At 36.5% G+C, this 25,919-nt stretch overlaps 1 protein-coding gene across 1 annotated transcript; it reads left to right on the top strand.

The window, feature by feature from the left end:
• The first annotated feature begins 438 nt into the window (after positions 1-438).
• On the top strand, positions 439-24,115 carry LOC145673538 (uncharacterized). Its single transcript, XM_081743336.1, has 3 exons — positions 439-588; positions 10,620-10,878; positions 22,513-24,115. The coding sequence occupies exons 2-3, from the start codon at positions 10,637-10,639 to the stop codon at positions 23,588-23,590; spliced, it is 1,320 nt and encodes a 439-aa protein (XP_081599462.1). The 5' UTR covers positions 439-588; positions 10,620-10,636; the 3' UTR covers positions 23,591-24,115.
• The last annotated feature ends 1,804 nt before the right edge of the window (positions 24,116-25,919 follow it).

The raw sequence follows: 25,919 nt of genomic DNA, 5'->3' as shown, positions 1-25,919 counted from the left end.
CTGAATTAGACAAAATTTAAGCACGTATAAATAAATACAATATAGATTCATACGTATTTACTGAACAAGAAAGAAAGCATGAAAATAAGAAGTATTTGGGAATAGCAATAAAGGAGCGAAACGAGACAGAAGTGAGTAGTCATTCCATTCATTCCTACAAAATTACATCAGCAAGTGCCATCATAAAACTACACATATACGTTCAAGTAACCTAACAATTGAATCAAGAAATATAAACAAATGAGCAAGGATATTTATCTTTATATTTGACCGTTTAGAATGGGTGCGAAAGTTTTAGCCAACTTATTTGACCATCAAGATACAATATTTGATGGAAAACTATGATGATGTAAAATATGCTTAAGACAACTCATTTTATTCACACCCGCTATGCCAATCCCCATCAGTGAAGTGAGTAAGATGTGTTTCCAACCCTGTTAACCAGACTTTCCTTTGAATGAAATTAGGTCAGAACATTATTCATTCAATAAGAAAAGTAATTTACAACCCTGATTTTCCAGATGTTGAAAGAGGAGGAAGAAACATTAGAAGCTGTTTTATGAATGGTGTTTTAGGTTAGAAGTGAAAGTAAGTTTTCGACAGCATTAATGGAAGTTTAGAAAATAAGTAGTAATTTATACTGTACTTCTTATTTACAAAATCGTATATGAGGTTTACCAGTCTTTACTAATACGAATATGTAAATGTTTTTACAGTGGTTACCCGATCTTAACTCTAAAAGTACCCTTGTACTTATAACTGTGCACTTGTGTTCCCGTATATACCCCGTTCAGTTTCATTGACAAATGAAGTAGAATATAATAACAGGTTAAAATTGATACCAAGTTACCCAAGAACTAAAAAAAGCACATGTGATGGCTTATATAGAGTGACCATGTATCCCGATTTATCAGGATTGTCCCCAAATAACTATAATAGGTGGTCATACCCATTAAACACATCCGAAATAAAATACTTTCATGCTTTGTATGTTTTTGGGGATATAGTATACAACAGGTCCTCATCATTTCCCGAGGACTCACGAAGTTCAGTCTTTTACGGATTATTCATTGAGGGCCTAGAAACTTGAAAATGGGGTAACAAAGCGACTTTCATTTACTTATCAACTGAAACTTGTACATGACATACCACCATTTCTGTATGTGGTGCAAGAGTTTGAACTATCCTCGTGTACGGTGCACTTTATGTGCGCCTCTCTAGTGCCCTTGTACTTTATTTTTCGATATGTGTGTGTGGGGGGGGGGGACTTGAACGCATATTGCATGTCTTGTGCTCGTGGATAGTTCTTACTGTTGCATTACGTGCAAACGTGATGGTATTTCATGTAGAAGTTGTAATAGCACACATAAGAAACGCAGATCACGGTGTACTCATACTGCATATTCCAGTGTGAGTACAACATGATCTGGATTTCTTATGTGTTCTATTACCACTTGTACATGACATACCACCATTTCTGTACGTGGTGCAAGAGTAAGAACTATCGAGTACGGAACACGATAAGGAGCTGTTGTATACTATTACCGTTTTTGGCAAGGTGGAATGCTATATTCACAGTCATGGGTAGTAAACTGAAACAAGTATAGATCTAATGTTATTGCAATGTAGTAGACGTTTTGGGAAGTTAGGAGGGGCTTACTCTCTCAATAGTCCAGATGGTAAGAGTGCACTTCGAGCGCAACAAGTGATTTGGGATATCGTTTCTGCCCCAATCTTGTAAATATAAGATCTCCAGTGTTACGTACCTTACAAAACAGCTGAGCAAGCAAAGTTGGTTAGAAGCCACGCAGGGCTTGTTTTAGTACTAGTTCCCATGAATGTTCTGCTCAAAGTGCACTTTTGCCGTCCAGACTAGTCATTTTTCCAATCGGCTTTGGGCTGTTGCGTTTTTGTGTAAATAGATGAAATGTGTAGGTGTAGTTTTGGCGCACCACATTTTGGAAGATTTACAGGTAAAATTCAGTACTTTGCATGGAAAGTTGTGTTTATAAGGAACAAATTTCTGCAGGCCAGAGAATTAAATACAAAGTAATACAGCTATATTGTAGGTTTACATGTTTAGGGTTACCAGTGTACGACGGACCAGCGTACCATTAAAAGTGCTGTACGATGGATAAAATAAGTGATTGAATATGAAAGATGGCTCTATTAGATGCTATTTTCCACCGACGACATATTTGTGGATAGCGTAGAGGGCCTGTACTTTATGTTTACAAATGCAGCGTTACTAGTATGAAACCATGGCAAGTGCTATTAAAACTCTATCATTGCTAAAACCCACTTCTTTCCACTACCCTCGCACAGATACCCACCATCGCTGACGCGTCTGCTGCCTTTGGACGCACCCGCATGTGCCCACTAGTTCCGTCCTGCACAGGTTAATGTATGTTTTTCCAGTGTAGTTTTTATTCTACATATCCGGAAGCTGTGTTTATACGCAAATCGTAAAAGAATTGTAATCACTCAACAATTACTTGCGATGGCCACTGTTAATCAAAATTATATGCTAATCAAATTATTTTATTTGTTTTTCCCACAAGAAACGTGTAACTATGTAACATACAGTCCAAGTAAACATTATACCAAACATATCTTACTGGACACAAAACTCACTATTGTAATCTAGCTCAATAACTTAATCTCATTAACTCCATTTCGTACAAAGCCATGAAATCTTGATCACGAATTAATCAATCGTCATAATCGCAACCATTCTTCTTTTTCATTTTTACATACTAACGCCTCTTAACTTAGCAACGGTCAGTGCAATATTAATAAGCACTTTGTGCCACTCTTCAATTCCAACAACTCTCTCCCCTTTACGAAAAGAAATCTTACTTTCTTTTTACGTATAACCCCATCGAACTGGAGGTCTCTTTATCCTTGTCGATCTTCTGATATTTTCTAGCACTTCATTGTCTCGTGTTTCCCCTGGTGAAACTGATTGGGAACTGTATTGTCACCAGAGAGTCGGATATATTGGAGTGCTTTCTGGCCTCAACAAGTCATTTCTCATACTTTCGTTTGGACCTTCCCTGTATTTCTGCCGGTTTTCCAGGTCCATGCCAAATTTAACTTGATGAGCATGATACAGACGAGTGAAACCATTCACTAATACTTTATAAGTGTTATTTCCCGCTTTACCTAGTAATACTCCTCTAATAAACTTCGGTATGGAAGTTTGATGATTTTTAACCCAAATGGTTTGTCCATTAATCTTCTCCGTCTCATTTTGTGTTTTATCCAGCTTAATTCGAGGAATAGAAAACCAAGAACGAGGTTTGAAGGCTAATAACGTTTCTGCCGGCGTCTTGTTTGAAAACTTGGAATTCGTATGTAAATATACGTAATTGATATGATCAATCCATGATTCAAACATCCTTTTGCTCACTTTGTAGTTTGCCTGTATAAATTTTACTTTCAATATTTTTTTAATTGATTGTACTGCTCTTTCTGCTGTTCCGTTACTTTGCGGGTGGTAAGGTGGTGTGTGCATCAAATAAATACCTCTCTGTTCACAAAAATTCTTAAAATTTATGGATGTGAATGGTGGTCCGTTATCCGTAACCAGAGTATCTGGAAAACCAAATAATTGAAAAACCTCCTCTAATTTCTCCACAGTTTCCTGAAAATTCGTACTATTCACAACCCATACCTTGATCCATTTGGAAAAGAGATCTGTTAATAATAACACTACAAATCCAAAGATTGAAAAATGATCTAGATGCACTCTCTGCCACGGTTTTTTAGTCGATGGCCAACTATTATACTTTCTTTGAAATGGAACGTTGGTCATGGATTGACAAAAATGACACGTTTTAACAAAATTGTGGATATCCGAAATGAAGTCTGGCCACCATACTTGCCTTTTTGCTGTATTTATCATTTTTTCCACCCCCAAATGGTGAGTATGCAACCTACTTAAATATGTATATCGTAGTTTGCTAGGTACAATTACTTTTCCTTGCAAATATAATAGATTATTTTGCATTTCCAAATTGTAGCGATGTTTGAAAAACAGTTTATGTTCTTTATCATCCAAAGTGTTAGGTAGTTTCTTAGGCCAACCATTCCTTGTCCAGTTTAAAATGGTTTGCATCCATTTGTCTTGCTGCATTTCCTGTTCTGTTAAGAGAAACGTTTGAATTTGACTCATACAGTATTGCGACATCTCTTCATCTTGTGTAGATGTATTCAGAGGAAATCTTGATAAAAAATCCGCAACTTTTACATCCTTGTGATATATAATTTCAAAATTATAATTTGTTAGCAGCAAATACCATCTTAATAAGCGTGGAGTTATAGTGGAAGGTGGCGCTTTTACTCCAAAAATCCAGCGAACCGGCTGAGAGTCTGTTAAAATTTTAAAAGATCTGCCGTAAATGTATTTATGGAACCTCTTTATCGCAAAGACTACGGCCAAAGCCTCTCTTTCAAATTGTGAGTAATTCCGCTCCGCCTTGGAAAGAGTTGCTGACGCACATTCGACAGTCTGTAATTTATTTTTATTACTATTAAATAGCACGGCTCCCACACCGCATGGAGATGCATCAGTCATAATCAGAATCTCTTCCTTTTCGTTAAAGGGGTGGAGAACTTGTGCTTCTGATATGTTCGTTTTTACTAAATCAAATTCGATTTGATGTTTTCTATCCCAATTCCATCGCACACCTTTATGTAATAATTGATTCAAGTTGGGAATTTTCATTGACAAAGCAGGTAAATGCCTATGGTAAAAATTTACCATTCCCAGAAAAGATTGCAACTCTTGAACACATTTTGGCGGTTGTGCATTAAGTATCGGCTCTAATTTGGATTTGGCCGGCAAAATATTATCCCCCTCCAAATCATATCCTAAATACGTGATTTTGGTCTTGAAGAATATACTCTTATCTTTTCTGACCTTCACATTATATGCCTTAAACTTTTCCAATACCTTCACAGTTCTATTAAAACACTCCTCCAATGAGTTACCCCAGATTAATATGTCATCTAGATACGTGGCTATCCCTTGACAATTCTGTAGTATTTGGTCCATAAACCGTTGAAAAATTTGGGGCGAGCAATCTAGTCCAAAAGGTAATCTTGATTGTTGAAAAAGCCCCCATGGAGTGTTGATTACCAAATACCTAGCTGAGTTTTCATCGACCTCTAACTGTAGATACGCATTAGTGAGGTCTAATACAACAAAATATTTTGCTCCCCCAATCTTATTAAGAATATCACTAATTTTCGGAATCGGATATGCACATTTTTCTGTATAACTATTAAGTGTCTGTTTAAAATCACAGCAGAGCCGAATATCTCCATTTTTCTTTCGAACTACTACCATGGGTGTGGCCCAATCTGAAAATTCAACCTTTTTCCAGATTTTCAAAGTGCATAGTTTATCCACTTTTTGTTTAACCTCATCTAATAAAGCGTAGGGTATATCATAGGCTTTCCTAAAAATAGGAATGTTCTCCGCCTTCATTGGAATACTTACTTTATATCCTTGCACTGGTTGATCAATATTATCAGAAAATATAGCATCAAACTGTGCTAGAATCTGCTGTTTATAATACTGTGTTTCATTACTTTCATTAACCAACGGTGCTATAGTTTCAATCGTCAAGAAATTATCCAAGTTTTGTTGCCTCCACATAGGAGTTAAAATATCTAACCAGTCTCTACCTAAAATGGGTATGGATAAATCCGATTTAATTACCACAAGAGATAAATTGTACTCTTGACTATGAAAGTTAACTCGGACATTCACGTACCCCAATGTTGAAATAACTGATGAATCGGCATTTCTTAGTGAACTAGAAAACGTCAAGAGTTTGCTTAAAGGAAAATATTTCTGTTGTTGCTTTAAACTTATGGCAGAAACAACTGCTCCGGTATCCACTAAAAATTGCATATCTTGATCATCACAACTTAAAGAAACAATTATAGGTTTGGACAGACACATTTTACTATATGGCATCCTACCGACTGCGCCAAATATGTTAATCAAAATTATATGCTAATCAAATTATTTTATTTGTTTTTCCCACAAGAAACGTGTAACTATGTAACATACAGTCCAAGTAAACATTATACCAAACATATCTTACTGGACACAAAACTCACTATTGTAATCTAGCTCAATAACTTAATCTCATTAACTCCATTTCGTACAAAGCCATGAAATCTTGATCACGAATTAATCTTGTCTTGTCTTCACTTTTAAAAAGTGCTGGAAAAATAAGAAGGGCACCAGGAAATGACCAATTTGTGCCATAAATGCTACAAAGAATATGGTAGTAAGTTAAATAATTTCTTCAGTAGAAATTGTACTAATAAACCTTCTTGAATATGTCAACACACTTTTATATATATATATATATATATTTTTTTTTATATATCGAGATTCCGGTTTTTTTAAGAAATTGTATCATAGCTTTAATTGGTATTCGTTGATTAGAAGCTAAAATATGTTTGTATGAAAACGGAGCACAACCTAGATGATTATAAAGTTGAAAAAGAAATTGATTTCTAAACGATTCAAATAGATCACATTCGAATAGTATGTGATTCATAGTTCCAATGCCTCTGTCACACCAACAATGATAAGTTGTTTTTTTTTTAATTTGGTACAATTTAACAGGAGTTAAAGCCGTTCCTAAAAGCAGTCGATAATACAAAATTATTTCTTGCCGAGTCCATGATTTTATGTGTTTCTTGAGTTGTTCTTGTGATGATGACGATATAGACCAGTAAAATTTTCCTGGTAGGGTTTTTTCAACGTCATACCATTTCCCTAATTCTTTATCGTGGAATTCTTTGATTGTACGAAAAAGGTTACATGGCGCAATTTTGATATTAGTAGGATTTCCTGTTGAACATGATTGCTTTGCAAGATTGTCTATTATATTGCTATTTTCTTCGATATTTACATGTGCCTTTATAAATGCAAAATGAATCTGATAATTATTCTTAGACAAATTTATGTATAGATATTTTATATTTAAGAGTATCCATGTCATTGATTTATCCCAATAGGTATGTTGTAACTTCATGAGTACACTCAGCGAATCAGAACATACCACAGATTTTTTGATTTTGTGTTTTTTTATGTATAATAAGGCTTGTCTAATAGCGAATGCTTCTCCTTCAAAAATAGAAACTTCTTTCGGTAGTTTGTATTGGAGGGAGATTTTATTCTTCGGGATGTAAACTGCTGCTCCGACATTTCTATCATTGTACTTCGAAGCATCTGTATAAATGAAAAATGTTTCATCATCAAAACGTTGCTTGAAATCTTGATCACGAATTAATCAATCGTCATAATCGCAACCATTCTTCTTTTTCATTTTTACATACTAACGCCTCTTAACTTAGCAACGGTCAGTGCAATATTAATAAGCACTTTGTGCCACTCTTCAATTCCAACAGCCACCTTGAATTTTATCTATGCCAACTGATATTTTTTCATTTCGCCCTGTGAAAACCTTTTAGGGGACAATCAGAGGCAATGTTCTAGATTACTGGTCCCCCTTCCCATTGAGCAGTAATAAAGACAGAAAACAACGTACCCTGCGGGGCTCTAACCCGCCTTCACTCGCTAACGCTCGCTCGGCAATACTGTGTAAATTAAATGTATAAACTTTAATACAGAAAGAAACCAACCCAGCTACTAACCTACATAGGGGACCAGTAATCTAGAACCTTCCCACAATCAGAAGGAAATTAGTGAAAGAATTGTAATTTTTCAACAATTCTTTCGAGTGGTGTGCCAAAAGTAAACCTGTATGGATAAGAATTTGAAAATCAGACTATTTGAGTTTATCCAAAAAGAAGTTTTATGAAAAAATGAAGGGATTCCACATTGGGATTCTGGGGTGCCGTGGGGTGGGGAAAACTGAAAATTTGAAAATGAAGTGAAATCTTTGAGTTTTACGTCCTACGCTTATGCCGGTTAGGCTAAAGGACACGGTGATGATGAGTAATGAATGAAATGGTGGAATGAAGAAAGTGGGAGGAAACGGGAGACCACCACAAAGTTCACTTGGTGGGGGCTGGGATCGAACCCGGTACCCCAAGCACCAGAGGTGAACGCTCTACCACTGAGCCACCGCTGCCCCTGTGTAAAGTTGAATAATATATTGACAGTCCCATATTAATAATCCAAATAGTTTCTGAAATAGTGTTATACCGGTACATATTATTGTGACGTCATAACTTGGACTGCTGGAATTGGTATAAGATGATGAATTTAAAAGAAAAAAATGTAATTATTGAACCCCATTGCATGATCCAAAATAAATTTTATGTAAAAGTCGTGGGGTACTACAGTGTTGTTGGGTGGGGTAGCCAGCAATTAATACATTCAGTGAAAACCAGACGCCAAGATAACAAACAGTTAATGCGTTATAACATTTTATATGTTGTAATTACGTCTTCATTGCCGAGACACAGTGCTGTTTGGACTTTTAGTTGTTTTAGGGATAAGAAGGTGAAAATTGAAAAATCTAATTATTGAACCTTATTGCACGCCCCAAAACCAATCGGAGCAGGACGTTTAGGCGCGGCCGTTTGGACGCAAAGCAGTCCATGATGAGCTGCTTTGGCGTGGTTGTTCGTTCTTAACTGGTCATTGAGGACTCTGTCATACAGATTCCATATCCTTATTGGAAATAATGCTGTTCTTATGCCGCCCAATCGTATCGTTCCTTTACGTTAGATATATTATAAAGGGCAAAAATTTGTTTTGGGTGTCACAGGCTGCCTCAGTAAATTTTATTTGCCTATTCTTCCTATTTCAATGTATAGCTAGTGCCTATAAGTGCATATTTTTTATGAAATCTGAAATAACTTTTTATTAACACAATAAAGTATCAACTATCCGGCCTAATGGGCAGATCAAATAACAAAAAAAAAATAAATAAATAAATAAAAAATAAAAATCAATAAATATTTCCTGAATCGCCCATATTATTAAAAATACCATTTTTATTTCTAAAACAGCTCTTATTCATTTCTTCTGACCTCTTGGTACAGATCACAGATGACGAGAAGAATCCTAAAACGGGTATTGGGCAAAGTTCAACGACATTGTCAAGTCCATTTTCAGTTTTTGAGGTGTTGTCTATACTTAGATGTCGTCTGCTACTCCGGGTAAAGTTATATGTGTGCTATTCCGTGGTATCATTTGAAACCCCCGTGCAAAAATTGGGGGAGCTCATAACTACGTCACACTACTTCTGCTAGGGTTCTCTCGTCATCTGTGAGCTGTACTTATTATATTGGTATAATTTATTGTAGAAAATGAAAATATGTACAGTATTGTACACATTTTACGATAAATTTGATAATGTCTGACTCAAAAAATCAAGTGTACAGTGCAGTATGAATATATAATCACATCTTTAAAATAACTAAACATTTACGTCTTTTTTTATACACAAATTACATGTCTTTATTTACATGTCTTGTTTTATTAAAAAGCAGATATTCTTTTAAAAGTAAGCCGCATAGTACGGAGACCGGACAGTCAATAGTTTGCTACAGTTTCTTCCCATTTCTTTTCAACTAGTAGAGACAAGTGCATGATATGCAAAAACTTCGCTGTGTTCAGGGTGTTATTTTAGTTTTTGCAAAATTATTTGTGGAAGTTTTACGAAATTTCCAGTGCTTAAACATTTGGGCTCTAGTTATGAAATACATTATACCATATGTAGGTAGGTAAACCTATTTGGATAAAAGGTTTTGCGCCCAAACGGCCGCGTCGAAATGTCATGGACTCAAACTAATTTTACGTAAAAATCAAGGGGTGTCCCGGCGGAGCACTGAGGGTAAAGGAATCTATAATTTATAAACTTGAAGCTCGCTTGTGGCTAAGCGGTTAGCGTACGCGCCTTTGGCTTCGAATCCCATGTTAAACTTTAGGTCCGCGTCTCATATAGCCTCGCTGCTGAACGGCGCTCAACCCACAAATCAAATCAAATTATTAAACTCAGTGAAACCCCTCTCACCTCTTATAATAAGGCATATAAAATTCCTTAATTTAGTGAAAACCAAACGCTAATATCGCAAATAGTTACTAAGTTAATAGCGGTTTATATATTCATATGATGTCATTAAAAAGTGAGACATCTTGTTTGCATATATTTCGATTGAGTTAATCCTAAATATGAGATCTGTAAGATCCCAACAAATATTTACAGAGACTCCACATACACTTGGGTGGAGGTAAAACGTTCTGCACTCGTGACTTTGAACATGAAAAGGTACGAGTGCATAAGATCTTACTTCCACGGAAGCGCATGCACCGTCTATCTATGTTTTTGCTGGTTCTTATAGATCCCACGAATACTGTCTAAGGTTAAGCGTTTATATTTATTCGCCAACATACTTCTACTGCCAAATCGTGAAACGAAATGATTTATTGTGAGAAGCTCCCACTGTATCAAAGGTCACACTGCAGAAAAAAAAAAAGATTCTGTCTCAATGGTGTCCCAGTATTCTATGAATGAAAATTAAACTCATATAAATGATTGTTGATTGATATTATTACTGATAATGTATCATCTTGGTGGTTTTACGTTAATTGTGTTTTAATTTCCATCTTTGAGGTATTACTACTGTGAAGATGAGCTCGACCGATTGCGTAGAACTGATCACTGTGAAGTGTGAGCCAGCTTACGATGAAGAGAATCTCGCTGTGCACGATCCGCTCGTCTACTCTGACACAGAGAGCAGTGATTCAGGGAATGACATCACAATAAAGGAGGAGCAAGTCACAGAGGAGCCGTTGCTGCCCATAAAAGAAGAAGTGGTTGTTGATGAACAAGCCTTTGTAGAGGAATGCTTACAAGAGGCGTCAGAAGTTAGGTTAGTGATGTTAGAAAGTACTTCTCTTCTCTTTAACATATATATAGCTTAGCATTTGGTAGTAACATAAAACTTGCTACTGAAGTTGAAAATAGAAAGTTTTTCGTTGGCAATGAATATGCATTAGAGACTTTCTTAGACTTTTAAAAGATGTAAGAATTAAATTGATAATTCTCCAAACACAATCATTCTCTTGGGGCCAGGGTGGCTCAGTGGTAGAGCGTTCACCTCTGGTGCTTGGGGTCCCGGGTTCGATCCCAGTCCCCGCCAAGTGAACTTTGTGGTGGACAAACACCGTGTGCGTGGGTTTTCTCGGGGTTCTCCCGTTTCCTCCCACTTTCTTCATTCCACCATTTCATTCATTACTCATCATCACCGTCTCCTTTAGTCTAACCGGCATAACCGTGGGACGTAAAACTCAAAGATTTCATTTCATTTACAATCATTCTCTTGTTTCTCCCACCTGATACGTAAAGAAACAAGAGAGAAAAATGAGTGGTACTAAGTTCTTTTTTTCCGATTGTTGAAGCTATGTAATACATAATTTGTAGGAAATGGTTATCGTTATTTTTTCTAGGAATAGATCTAATTTTAAACACGCGCAAAGACAAACTGCTGCGAGCTTTAAATATATTCTTGGAAGAGACGGAATATGACTTCGGTTCTGAAAATTAAAGATGTGAAAATGGATATGTTGTAATGTTAGTACGACTCTCTTATCATGGGTGTGTTGTAAATAGAGAATTCCGAACAGCGTAAAAGTGGCATCCTTCTCGAGCTTAAAAGACCTCCGTGAATGTAATAGAAATACTTGTCTGGCTGTGCTCCGACATAAAATGTGACTTTAGCTCCTCAAATATGTAAATAGCTTAAGGTTTACGAGCACCTGTTTTATAGCTCACTTGAATTGTAAATGATAAATTTTCAGTACAGTTATCACTATGCCCTCTTTTACTTCATGAAATTTGGACCCCACTCATGAGATACTAAAGGTTTAAGACCACGTCTTGGTAGTTTTTGATAAGAGTGTGGGTGAAAAATGTCTCACTTTTTAAAATCTTAGTGTATCTTTTGTATTGAATGAGTCGTGTTTTAACTCGTTTTAAGAAAAAATTCGTAAGATTAACTAAAGTTCTCTTGTTTATGTATCTATATGTACAAATAATTTTAATTTTAATAAGTCTAGTTATTAGACGCTATAAAATTAGCATTTTGTGAATTGTTTCGAACGATTTCGACGTAAAACGTTAAAAAAAAAAAAAAAAAAAAAAAAATTAAGTTGAGCATAGGTTAATTTGATTACAGTTGTGAGTCTGATTGACTGAAGTATGATCGTGAGTCCTAGACGGATGACATGTTGCATTTCCTAAACGGTATGGCGTTTATCTTCCTTGAACCATGGTACCAAGAGAACGAAAATGTTACCACCTCTGTGATGGGTTATTTCCATAGCATTAGAGAAGCAGCAATGGTGAAAGTCAATACGTACAAACAGCGTTCTTTACCTGAAAAGTTACTGAATATCTCTATCCCGCTAGGGCTCGTGAAAGCAGTAATTGAACATAAAGAATTGCAGGGTGTGGGGAAAATAAAACTGTTGAATTTGTTAGCACATTTAACTTATGAATCACTTAAAAAAAAAAAAAAAAGCATTAAAAAGAAAAGTTATTCATGACAATACTGCCACATTAAAACGAAATCGTGAGAAAAATGACAACTGATTACAAGGTATTCGTAGTACTTACTTCTGTTCATATGGCATTTTGCCAATGAAACATGATTCAATTTGCCCAATGTCTAATTATCTTATCCTAATGATTTTATGCAAATTATTCAAAAATGTGTAAAATATTATGCCATAACGAATCGCATGTAAAACCCCAAAAGAACAGGAAAAAACATATCTTATTTTCTATAAACGTTCAATTAATTGCGAATGGTTGTAGTTTGCATTTGAAATAAAATTTTGATCGATATACCTTTTGTATTGTGCAGGTGTTGGTAGAGCAAATTACAGTCCGGAGTCGTTTTCTCCCACTACTAAATTTTATTTCAAAATTCTACTATAATTCAAAATAGATATAAATTCTCTAGTGTTTGGACAAAAATAGGTGTCTCTTCGACCTCACGGTCTCGGGAAGGAATTCTCACTAAGCAAGATACGTGAGGAGGAGTAGGACACTCAATGCTTCATTGCAAGCTAGGCCGGTGTTGTGATAAGGAATCTACCAATGCTCCACTGCAACCAAGGAGGAAAAGGAAGCCAAGAACTTCACTGCGAGGCTTTGGTTTAGGTAGATACATCCAAGCTCTACTGCAAGCTAAGAAAAGGGATTTGACCAATCGAAACTGATCTTTGTCGTTGAAATGCTGTCGGGTATAAGGTGAGGCGGTAGCTCTGATGTTCCTCCGTCGTTGAGTTGATTTTGAGTTTAACGTCCCGTTCAGCAACGAGGCTATATGAGACGTGGACCTACTGATTAACGTGGAATCCGAACCACATGAGCTCCCGCCGGGAATCCTCCGTCGTCACATGACCAGTGGTCTCGGTGTTGTCTCCGTCATCTATAGCTATAGCACTCCGTAGTGAGACGCACATGGTTGATGTTTGTAAACACAACCATGTGGGATATTACAATAGTTTTTATCTCCATAAGACGTTCCCCAAGTAGGATTTTTGATATGTTTTGAGGGAATTGAGAAGAATTTCTGAACAGAACGAAAGATGATGGCACTAGTATGAAGTACCCAGATTTGGTGCGCTTTATCTACTAATTTGAGGGTACTGAATCCAATGAAATTACTTACAAACGTATTCGTCCGTGGAAACATGTGAAAAAGTATCTCAGAGTTGGATTATTTATATCCCAAATTTGAGAGCACTTTTCTAAATACCTCAAGGGCATGTACATTTAAAATAATTTCGTTGGATTTAACACCTTTAAATGAATATAAAAAGCACAATTAAAAATTTACAAGTGTGAACCTTTTTACTAGTAGCATTGTTTTATTTATTTATTTATTTATTTTGCGCGTGTTTTTACTCACTTTTGCCTCTAATTTTTTTACTTCCTGTGCTGTTTTTGTAAGTAAACTTCATTTGTTTCTGAGGGTATACACTTATGACTTCGATGTACATACTATACAATATACGAGCTTCAGTCCAGAGAAACTTCTGCCTCCCCTTCTTTTAGGTACACTATTGTTTATTTTATTTATTTGTTTATTTATCTTTTATCTTATTTTCTTATAATTCACGATTTAATTCAAATTAGAGGTATTTTTTTTAAACATAAAGCCAGGATTCTTGCTGCCTCAACCCTACATGCTGGGGTATGGTTGAATGCAATACCCTCTCCACCATTAGATCTTCACTATTAGGTACTAATGAAACTTTTCGAATCGAAATATTTCTCCAGTAGTGCAGTCTTATTCCAAGATGGAAAGCATTGTAAAAATTAGTTTAAACGAAAAATTGACAAAGACGCACGTAGAAGAAAGAAGCTGCGTGGGCAGAAATTGAGGCAAGACAAGACAAAAAATATTCTAACTTGGATATTTTGTTTAACGGCACATTAGTAAATGCTTTCCTTATGAGAGCAGCGCCTAGAAGACAATCATTCTAGATAGTTAGGAGACTATTCCTGGGGCAGCTTTGCCAGATTTTCTAAATAATAGGTCGAACGTGACTTCATCTGACCCAAGAGATCCAACTTCACACTTTGAAAGATTCAGATGTAGGCCAAGTGCAGATACCTTGTCAGTTATTTGTCCTAGAGTTGAAAGAAATACTTCAGGTTCATCAGCGATAGTTCCATCATCCAAATACCAGTTCTTTAATTCAGTGTTAATTGATTTCACTAAGGAATGAATGGTTAAAGCAAAAAGTACTGGGCCCAGGAGATCTTGTCATTCTCATTTTTTTTTCGGTACTAAAATGAAGTTTGCAGTCGACTTTGCATGTTAAGTAAGTTCCTGATCGCTTTCTGTTTGTAAAGAAATATCACTCCTAAATCTTACTTTTATATTGTGCGTTGGTTGCATCGTAAAAGTTATAATGTAAGAGGTAATATGAGTTAGCGGTAAGTGTTTTGAAATTATGAAGAGAAAAAAATTACATAATTTAGTTTTTTTTTTTAATATACTTATGTGTACAGGGTGTACATAAAAATATAGCAGTTTCAAAGGTGTTTAATTACATTTTAACTAACAATAACAAAACATATAATAAATGAAAGAGTAACATCTCCAGTTTACCTTACAAGTGTTAAATGTGAGCCCCGTTTGTCTCACGACACACTTGTAACCTGTAGGCTAGTTCCTCCCATACTTCAAACACCATACCTGGCATGATGGCAGCAATAGCTCCTCGAATCCTGTCTCTCAGATTAAGCGACAATGGAGGTACGTAGACTCGGCCATTTACGAACTCCACAGGAAAAAAAAGTCGCATGGGGTGAAATCCGGTGATCTTGCAGGCCATCGGAGATAAGTCCCTTAATGGGGTCTATGATAACTAATCCAGCGGTCAGTGACAACATTATTCAACCGATCTCATGCACAGTGATGTTCATGTGCAGGTGCGCCATCTGCTACCAAAGGAAGTTATTTGGTTCATCTTGCAGGTGGGGAAAGAGCCATTCTCGGAGTACATCCAAATAAGTCATTCCAGTTACGATATCTTTAGCGAAAAAGAACTTTTCGTCGAGAAACAGCACAGAACACATTAACTTTTGGGGAGTGTGGTTTACATTGTAAGAATTTATGGGGATTTTCAGATTCCCAGATTCTGACATTGTCCACGTTGACCTTGTCACTAAGATGAAATGTTGATTCATTACTGAGCACAACACGATCAAGAAAGTGATAATTTTCCTGCTGCAGTATTTTAATTCCGAAGTTGGGGCGCACAGCTTAGTCAATAGGATTTAAGGCTTGTAACATTTGTAAGCGGTAGGGACACATATGTGAGCCTCTTCTTAAGACCTTCCATACTGTCATCACTGCCATTGCAAGTTCACGACTGGCCTTTCCAACAGACATTTTAGGACTTCTTAAGAAAGACTTCCTAATGCGTACAATTCTTCTGAGACACTCGTGGGCGCCCCATACTTTTATCCTCAACCAGACAGCCGATCGTTTCAAACTGATCATGACATCAACGAATGTTGGTATTCGAGAATCACGATGAAGCTATGAAACGCACGTTGGATTCTAATAACTGATTTACAACTAGCAAACTGCAAGACATGAAATGCCTTCTGTTGACGAGTCGCCATCTTTGTTACTGCCGCTGCCAAGAGAACAAAGAAAAGTTATCTACACGCATCAAACTGTTATATTCATTTATGTTCACCCGGTCTAAAACTTGCGCCCATGCTCAGCGGGAGGTGATGCTACATACAAAAAGAAGTCGAAACCATATGACCTTCAACCTCTGGTGCCTTGTTTCAGCGGTAGAGCCCGGTAAAGATACGTGATATGACAACACCGCATGGCACATTACAAGATAATTACCTAACAGAAAAATTACCACAATTTGGCGTGGAGTAGGGTTAACGTATGTGACTGGCAACCAGATAATACGTGTTCAAATCTCACCAAGGGTTCCATTTTTTTTACGATACAAAACATTATTGCAGGCTAAATGTGACTGGGAACAAGGAAACAAAGTATGAGTAATGTGAAAAAGTAAAAGTAATACTCTGGCATATCGTGTAAATGATTGAATGTGTTTAATTTGTGGTGAAAACTAGTCATACAATTGTAGATGTTCTGACAAAGACACAAGCAAGTTACGTACATATGCATAATATGCGCATTCCTCGCATGCTAAACGGCTAGGAGACTCACCTCCAATACGCGTGAACTTTCTTGTGGCTATATTGTTACCGTACTCGCCTTTGGTGTGGGGACTTGGATTAGATTTCTGGTTGGAGCTTATGTGATTGGAATCCCACGTTATGCTGTAGGTCCATGTATAACCTCAGTACTGAACGGAACGCTAAATCCAGAATCAATCAATTCAGTTACGCGTGAGCCTGATCCGAATCCCAATGGGTGCATCCCACTTTTTCCATTGTTTCGATTCATATTTAGTTTGCTATAATGTTCAGCACTGTAAAAGCATAAAAAAATAAAATAAAAAAGAGGAAGATTGATCATCCGGTTGCTAAACACACACATTCTCCTACTTCACGAAAAACAATGGTAAACATTTGTGTGATTGTATCTTGTGAGGTGCCATGCATTGTTGCTACATCGTCATATTTGTACCGGACCCTACAGCGGAAACAAGGCATCGGAGGTTAAGGATCATATATTTTTATTTTGCATCTGGAATGACTCCCCGCTGAGCATGGGGGTATAGTTTTAGACCACCCGGTATAGGTGCCTTCCATTTCAATTCAGGCAGAGTATGTACCATCACCATCTCAGATATTGTTGAAACTTTTTTTATAGCAACTAGACATGTTTTTAAGAGACCCATACTTTTTTGTTTTGCCGAAAAAAATTTTCCCGCCAAGTAATGGGCCATCAAAGACGGGGAGTACAATTTATGAATTGTAGATGACATGGAAAATGGTCAACTTCGGAGCCCCACCATTCAGCTATGGAGACAGGTAGAGTTATAATTCTTGTTGTGGTACGTACATAGGGATATAAATAAACTATATTTTATTATAGTTTGGTTTGCGCATGCGTATCTTTTTGTACATAAATTAACAAATGAGCGTCATTTTATCTGAAAAGTCGAAGTTTGCGAATTTTTTTCAAGCACTTTCAGTTTGAATTTTAAAATTCTGTTTTCACGGTTGGTAAGACCTAGTTACCCGCTTTCCAAAAAAAAAAAAAAAAAATCGCTTCTGTGTGCAACCGTTTTGTCGCAAAAAATTCGAGAAATCGCTATTTTTGGGCGCCATTTTCTCGAAAACACCATCTTTTAAAATTCTGAAATTTTGTCAGATGGTTCAACCTTACATGAATAATAAACACACCAAATACCATTATCGACCAGAGCTTCATGAATTAACTACAGCCTTTTGAAGTTAACGAAGTTTCGTTAACTTCGATGTCACAGTTAGCAACACTGGAAACAATAAAAGTGCAATGATTTGATGATGTTTGTGGTTCATATTCATTAAATGAAGAAGAAAAGGTTTTCTTGACTGTTTTTTATTATTTTGATCAAAAAGGCTCTGAAATAGTAAAATGAGCCTTCCCTACTCTGTTTTCTTAAACCGAAGTAATCTGAGGTGGAAATTACGATTACGAAACAGACAAATTTTAAGTTTACTTGAAATGGCCATTCAATAAATTCTGATCTGTAAAAAACCTGAACTATTACCTCAGTGATGATTTGGAATGCTCCAGACAAAGTCTGAATTAAGTGCGATGTCATTACAGTGATCGAAAAAGGACAAAAAGTTTTTTAAAAAAATCGAAAGGTTTTCTTACGCGTTCCATCAAAGAAATTTACGGACTTTTTAAACAGAACAATCCCAGCATAAGTAGGTCAGTCCGCAACCTGCGAGGGAAGTGTGTGTCAGGCACGTAGCCAGGATTTCGTGAGGGGGGGGGGGGGTCGGTGACATGAAATACTGTGGTCATCATACCACGGGCTCGATCATTCTAAATTATTTTACTGGAATATATATTGGTTCGTTTAGCCAGGATTTCGTAACGGGGAGAAGGACGGAGGACTGACATGAAATTCTGAAAGCCCAGGAGCTCTATTAATCAAAACCACTTTTATCAACATATATTTGTTTGTTAGGACAATAAAATGAGGATATGTTGATAAGTATTTCAATAACAAACTATGAGGAAATCTCGAGTAAAATAATAAAACAAATATATTGAAAAAGATTATACAATATTTACGTCCTTCCTCTGTTTATTCAAATATAACAATTTTCCTTTCATTATGACCTCAACTATTTTAAAAAGTACGTATTGACTATTATAAAAAGCACATACTCAATAATGTCGTGAAATATTTTACAATATCTGCGTTCCTTTCTCTGTTGTATCCAATGTTAACAGAACTTTCTTTCCACATACATTTGTGTTTTTATTATTCCGTCAACTACTGTCTGTTCCAAATGATAGGTTAAAAGAGCAGTAGAAAATTGTTTTTGAAATAACATGTTTGATACTGTAGAGATGCGAGGACGAAAAATTATGATAAAAAAAATATCCACGCTGCTAACGGCACTATGCTTTCCGAAGCTTCAAATCTCCCTGACTAGAAATTCTGAAAAATCGGTAACTTTTCTAGAAATTTCAAATTCCCTGACTCTTGCAGGATATCTCGCTCACTTCGCCACCATGAATTGCAAGTAATAGAAATCTCCTAATAAAAAGAGTAACCAAAAGCTTCCTGTAGTTTATTTTTAACTCTGATACTTCTTTTTCTCATTCATTTTGTTTCATCCTTCCTTAATTTTTTTCATTCCTGGCCTCGAAAGGGGGGGGGTCCGGATCCCCCCCTTGGCTATGTGCCTGTGTGTGTGTATTGTGCAAATTTTAAGTTAGCTGCTACTGCGTTGTAACAAATCAAACGTGTAGCCTGTAGTGAAGTGGCCATTCTTATGCTGGGATTGTTTTGTTTATAAAGTCCTTTAGTAGTATGATCCATAGAAAATGACAGTTGTCTTCTGCAGGAATGTGGTGCAGGCCCGCAACCAGAGCCCCCCTAAACTTTTCGTGGCCCCTCCAGACCTTAATACAAAAAAAAAAAAAAAAAAAAACAATTTAGCTATTTATAAGAGAAATTTTAATGATTTGCCCCCTCACATATTCATGCCCCCTCCCCCCAAACCTCTGTGGCTGGTTGCGGGCCTGATGTGGTGAATGTCCTGGAGTGAAGGAATAAGTGTGGAGTCTTTAATTATTTATCCTGATGAAAATGAAAGTGTTACGTATGCCATATGGAAAAACAATGATCTCGTTAAAAAAAACTGTGCCACTTTCTGTTTTCGTATCGTACATTGCTGGTTTAACTGTAAGAATTGTAATTCATGACTATATCAAGAAAATCCAAAGAGAATTAATTCCTACCGGAAAGCATCATATAAAATTACAAGATACAAATTCTATTTTACTTCATGTGGACTTCGTTGAAAACCGGACTGTTATTGTGCAAAGTAAAATTCAGTTATCACCGTAATATGAAACAACTGACAGTTTTGTTGTAATAAGCGACGACAAAACACACGATTCGGCTCATGTGCTCATAGCCATAGACAAGATTCTAAAAGTACTCGAAGAAAAGCGAAAATATAGGTTATAGAAAAAAGTTCGAATACGTGAAAATAAGTGTCTACAATTTCCCAAACCGTGTCAAGTGATTTCTGATGGTGTTGTATCCCACTTTAAAAACCGCTTTCAGATGATCGAGAAGCAGACAGGACCGATAAAGCAGTGTTTTTGCAGTGAAACCGGCCATACAAGGGTCTTTACGACGGTATTGGGGGAGGGGAGGTGTAAAGAATGAGATAAAGCGGCATAACCTTAGGCGAAAATAGATACACAGTATTAAAACCGCAGAAGAATTCGTGAGTATAGTGCAAGTACAAACTCCGGGTATTACTCTCGTTTTGTTGCTGCCTGGAACTGAATTCGACAACTTCCGGAAGAAAAGAAAAGCAAGAATGGGAAAGTGTGCGACCGGTAACTGGTATTCAACGAAGTCACCTTTGGCTTTCGGAAAATGGCGAAGTTTTTATGGCAGTAACGGGTCACCATGAACTAACTTAATGCTTCCCCCAAAATCGAGCTTCTGCAATTCAAAGTGTAGATTTAAGAAGTTTGAACTTTTGTTACATACGCATACGTATGATAACAAGTGATGCTTAGCAGAAATATTATGAATAAATCATGGATTACGTGAAGTTGAAGTGCTGTTTAGCCTTCCACATGGACTTCAGCAGGGTACAGGTTTCCAGAAGAGCATAAGAGAAGTGAAAATAAGTGTTTTGTGACTATCGACAATGTGCTACGTAGGGGCGGATCCAGGACGGACTTCCTGGAAGAGGGGGCGGAGTTTGTAATATTGCTTGCTACTTAGAGCTACTTTTAAGAGCTAAAATCTCTGGGATAGGTTTTATTTATATATAAAATAAGAAAGTTTCTTCTTCTGGGGGGGAGTGATCGTCCCCCTGGAAACACCCCTGGACGAGTTGTATGTACACCAACACCTATTGGGCATCTGCACGGTTACATGCTATTAGCGAAGAAGACACCAAGCAAGCAAATGATTGGTTCATGTGAAAAAAAAAATGTGAAATTTTGTTTCCGAAGACCATTTTAAGTAAGTGAACTTGAAATTTGTGTTTCGTAATCCTAATTTCCACCTCAGATTATTTCGGTTTAAGAAAACGGAGGAGTAGGGGGAGGCTCATTTTACTATTTCAGAGAGCCTTCTTGATCAAAATAATAATAATAAAAAAAAGTCAAGAAAACCTTTTCTTCTTCATTTAATGAATGTGAACCACAAACATCATCAAATCATTGCACTTTTATTGTTTCCAGTGTTGCCAACTATGACATCAGAGTTAACGAAACTTCGTTAACTTCAAAAGGCTGTAGTTAATTCATGAAGCATTGGTCGAAAATGGTATTTGGTGTGTTTATTATTCATGTAAGGTTGAACCATCTGACAAAATTTCATAATTTTAAAAGATGGTGTTTTCGAGAAAATGGCGCCCAAAAATGGCGATTTTTGGAAATTTTGCGATTTCTCGAATCTTTTGCAACAAAACGGTTGCACACAGAAGCGTGTTTTTTTGAAAGCGGGTAACTAGGTCTTACCAACCGTGAAAACAGAATTTTAAAATTCGAACTGGAAGTGCTCGAAAAAAATTCGCAAACTTCGACTTTTCAGATAAAATGACGTTAACGATGTACATGTTAATTTATGTACAAAAAGATACGCATGCGCAAACCAAACTATAATAAAATATAGTTTGTTTATATCCCTATGTACATACCACAACAAGAATTATAACTCTACCTGTCTCCATAGCTGAATGGTGGGGCTCCGAAGTTGACCATTTTCCATGTCTTCTACAATTCATAAATTGTACTCCCCGTCTTTGATGGCCCATTACTTGGGAGGATTTTTTTTTTTTTTTTTTTTTTTTTTTTTTTTACAAAACAAAAAATATGTGTCTCTTAAAAACATGTCTAGTTGCTATAAAAAAGTTTCAACAATAACTGAGAGCGTGATGGTACAATTTTATTTATTTATTTATTTATTTGCCTGAGTTGAAATGGAAGGCACCTATATATATACTGGCTGTATTATTTTTGATAGGGAAATGTTCATTGAAATCTCACTTTTTTTAAATTTCTCACTGTTTTTCATCAAAGTTTAGATCAGTCTGAATGAACTTTCAAGAAGTTCTAATCATTGAAAATGAATTAATTTCCGAATACTCAGGTGTGAGCTGCCTCTCATAAAGCAAACTAACATCAAAATTGCACTGAAAGAAAAACGAAAGCTTACTTTTTTCTAGTGTATATGATTTTCATAATCTTGGTTATTTAAATGTCTGATGCAGTGGCAGCACATAAGCATTCAATTAGCAAGTATAATAACTGAATTTAATAAATGTATTTTTATTTCAGTTACGATACAGCTATCATTGGAACTGACTTGTTGCACGAGGATATAAATTCGAGATCTTTACCCCAATATATCTCCATAGAAGCCCTTACGAAAGCCATACAGAGGGGAAGTGTGCCACCTAAGAAACGTGCAACTAAAGTGGGAGAGCTGAGATGCAGACGATGTAGAAAAAGTTTTCCTACTAAACCTGAGCTGGATGCGCATGTGTTAGAGAAGCACCCAAATGGAAGATACTCATGTGACCACTGTAAGAAAACATTCAACTGGAAACATAATTTGGATCGACACGTGTTGATTCATACGGGTGAGAGGCCTTACCAGTGCCCGCATTGTGACCTATCTTTCACTCGGAAGAATACTCTAGATGACCACGTAAGGACTCACACAGGAGAAAGACCCTTTAGTTGTAAACAATGTTCCAAGACGTTTTCGCGTAAGAATTATTATTATGAACATATAAGAACTCATGAGGAACAGCGGTCGTATAGTTGCCAGTATTGTGGGAAACTCTTTTCTTTCCGAAGTAATCTTATTAGTCATTTAAAAGTGCATACAGGTGAACGCCCGTATTCTTGTGACTACTGCGCAAAGGCATTCACCCGAAGGAAGATTCTGGAAGAACACTTGAAGACTCATACTGAGGAAAAGCCTTTCATATGCGAGTACTGTACCAAAGCTTTTGCTCGAGCAACCACTTTACAAGAGCATTTGAAATGCCATACGGGAGATAGGCCGTACGTATGTGTGTATTGTAATAAGGCATTCTCGTACAGAAGTAACCTTCGAGTACATACCAAGATACACACAGGCGAACAAGCGTTCGTCTGCAAACATTGTAACAAAGCATTCACCCAGAGTGGAAGCCTTAAAGATCACCTGAAAACTCACTCTGGTGAGAGGCCTTTTAGTTGTGAGCAGTGTGATAAAAAATTTGCTCGTTCTAGTGGATATAGGAGACACTTGAAAACACATACTGGTGAACGGCCATACGAGTGTCCTAGCTGTGATAAGGCTTATACACGTAGTAGCAGTCTCAAAGAACATCTGAAAACACACGTTAAGCTACCGCCAATATGATCTTTATTGTTACTATAGTATGAAAGTTAATCTGCACTCTTGTTCATAAAGAAACAATCACTTAAATTTTATACTTTGTAAACAACAAAGTATTAATAAGCTCGCGTGTGATGTGCGTTAAGTTTCGAAGTATTTCCAGTGCGAATCCAATTTTTGTATTACAATCGGACGTGAAATTTCCAAAGGCCTGAGAGCGGAAGACCCACATTCCCATGTTGGAATGAATAACATAAATTCAAGTGACCTTGATTTCTTTGTGAACAAGACTGAGGCTGTTGTTTTTGTCTCTTTGTACATTTTATGATAAGTTAGTTTCTAGTTAATCATTTGCACAGTTTGAAATAACTATTAAATGTAACTTTGTTATTTTGTATGATGTTGAAAAGAACATCAGAGTATGTAAACTCAAATCTTTTGTAAAGGAAAGGAATTTAGAAGATATATTTTTATTAGTCACGCTTTTAATATTGCTGACACAACTGTACATAAGATTTTCAGATCATTAAAATTTCCGATCAAATGTTACTTACTCCTAGGAGAGTATTTCATGTTTGGACATTTAATGTGGAGTGTAGTAGCCATAAGCTTTTTCATTTTTACATAGTACAATTATTTGTGGAAGAAAGTTGGGGTTGACTACATACCAGTGTATTCTTGATAAATGCTCTACTATGATACTACAGTACACTGCTCTCTTGTTCGTTCAATTGACGTTTATTTTCCGTTTTTATCAAGATAAAGTATTGTCATAAATATTTAAATGCCGGAAAGTTAACATGTGCTCTACTGCATAGAGCTCCTTAGAAGTTAAGGATCAGTGTAAGTCCCACATTATCCCTTGAAGGATTTAAGGTAACGTTTGATACCATACCGTAGTGTTGTCTTTGACCGCTTATTTAGGTCCTATAACAGGCATTTAAGCCTTTTGTTTGTTTGTTTGTTTGTTGTTGTTGTAGGTCAAGTCAAGAATGGACCAAAGAACACCCCAGATGCGTTTTGGAACCGGAGGTCAATTTGGCGGCGGAGGATCGTGGATTTTCTTTTTCTTTTTTCTTTTTTCTTTTTTTAAATGCAAATTTCAATAATTTTTCACGTCCTTAGTTTTCAAGATATCAGATTGAAATTTTGCATATGGATTGTGTGCATCTTTGAGTATTTTTCATTTTTTTTTTTTTTATCCCTACGTGAATCCGGGCCCGGGAGCCGCAGATATTCCGAGGGAGTGATTTTTGAAAAAAGTTTTCTGTTTTTCCAGAATTTCCCGGTTCAGGTATATGATACGGACATGTGACTGGTACCGTTGGAAAGGGCGCGTTGTACTGAAGAAAATTACGTCTGAACTATGACCCTAGGCCCATTGGTAATGATACAGTAAATTTTTAGAATATATATATATATATATATATATATATATATATATAGAGAGAGAGAGAGAGAGAGGTCACCTTCAGACTTTCGAAAAAAAATCCACCGTTTGTTTTCAAGATACAAGATTGAAATCTTGCACACGCGTATTTTTTAAGAGTTTTAGATTCCTACGTAATAATACAGTCCCTGTCCATAAGACCCGTAGGAAAGTCATGCCTGACGGCTGTTCTCTTCAAATCCTGTTAGTACATGTCTAAACAAGTGTAAATCACGAAGGTAGACTTTTTGACTTATGGGCAGTTTTCTTCTACAGGGGCGTAATCCTAGGATGGCGGCGCCCCGTTTGAGTTTTTGCCGACTTTTCTTAAAATGATTGTAGCTGCCATTGTGATTGTAGCAGAACAATGAATGAGGGTTGTTTGCTTTCTAAATAGTCAAGGAACTAAACCTAGATATAGATTTTTGGGGTAGCCGTACAAATAGAGGGAGAAGAGGGGGCAAAGTCCAATTTCGGCTAATTTTTTAAAATGTGTTATTATTTTCTTCCCATAATGTCCGAATGGTGATCTCTTGTGTAACAACGATTTTTTGGCCAAGACTTACAACAATCCTCTATACAAGGACGCAATTTTCGACAAAAATCTTCCAATAGTTATCTCCACAATATATATAATATAGTCAGATGCGCGAAATTTTTCAGAATGTAAACTTCCGTGGTTTCGTGGTAACATCCACTATCAAACACGTCGGTAGATTTTTTCAAAAGTAGAACTGCACTCGGAATCGTCTACTTTCTTTATCAAAGCAGTCATCAAATCCGATTTCTGCAATTTAGTGTCTGCACTGTTTTTAACCACCAATGTTGTAACTGGTGAAATGTCATAATTTAGAATCTCGCTCAATAACATGCCTTTCTCCATACAAATATTAACAAGTCTTTGCGCATGGATGATATTTGTAA

Source organism: Thermobia domestica, chromosome 16, assembly GCF_964235325.1.
Source record: "Thermobia domestica chromosome 16, izTheDome1.hap1.1, whole genome shotgun sequence".
NCBI lineage: Eukaryota > Metazoa > Arthropoda > Insecta > Zygentoma > Lepismatidae > Thermobia > Thermobia domestica.
This window is presented reverse-complemented; position numbering and strand designations above follow the sequence as displayed.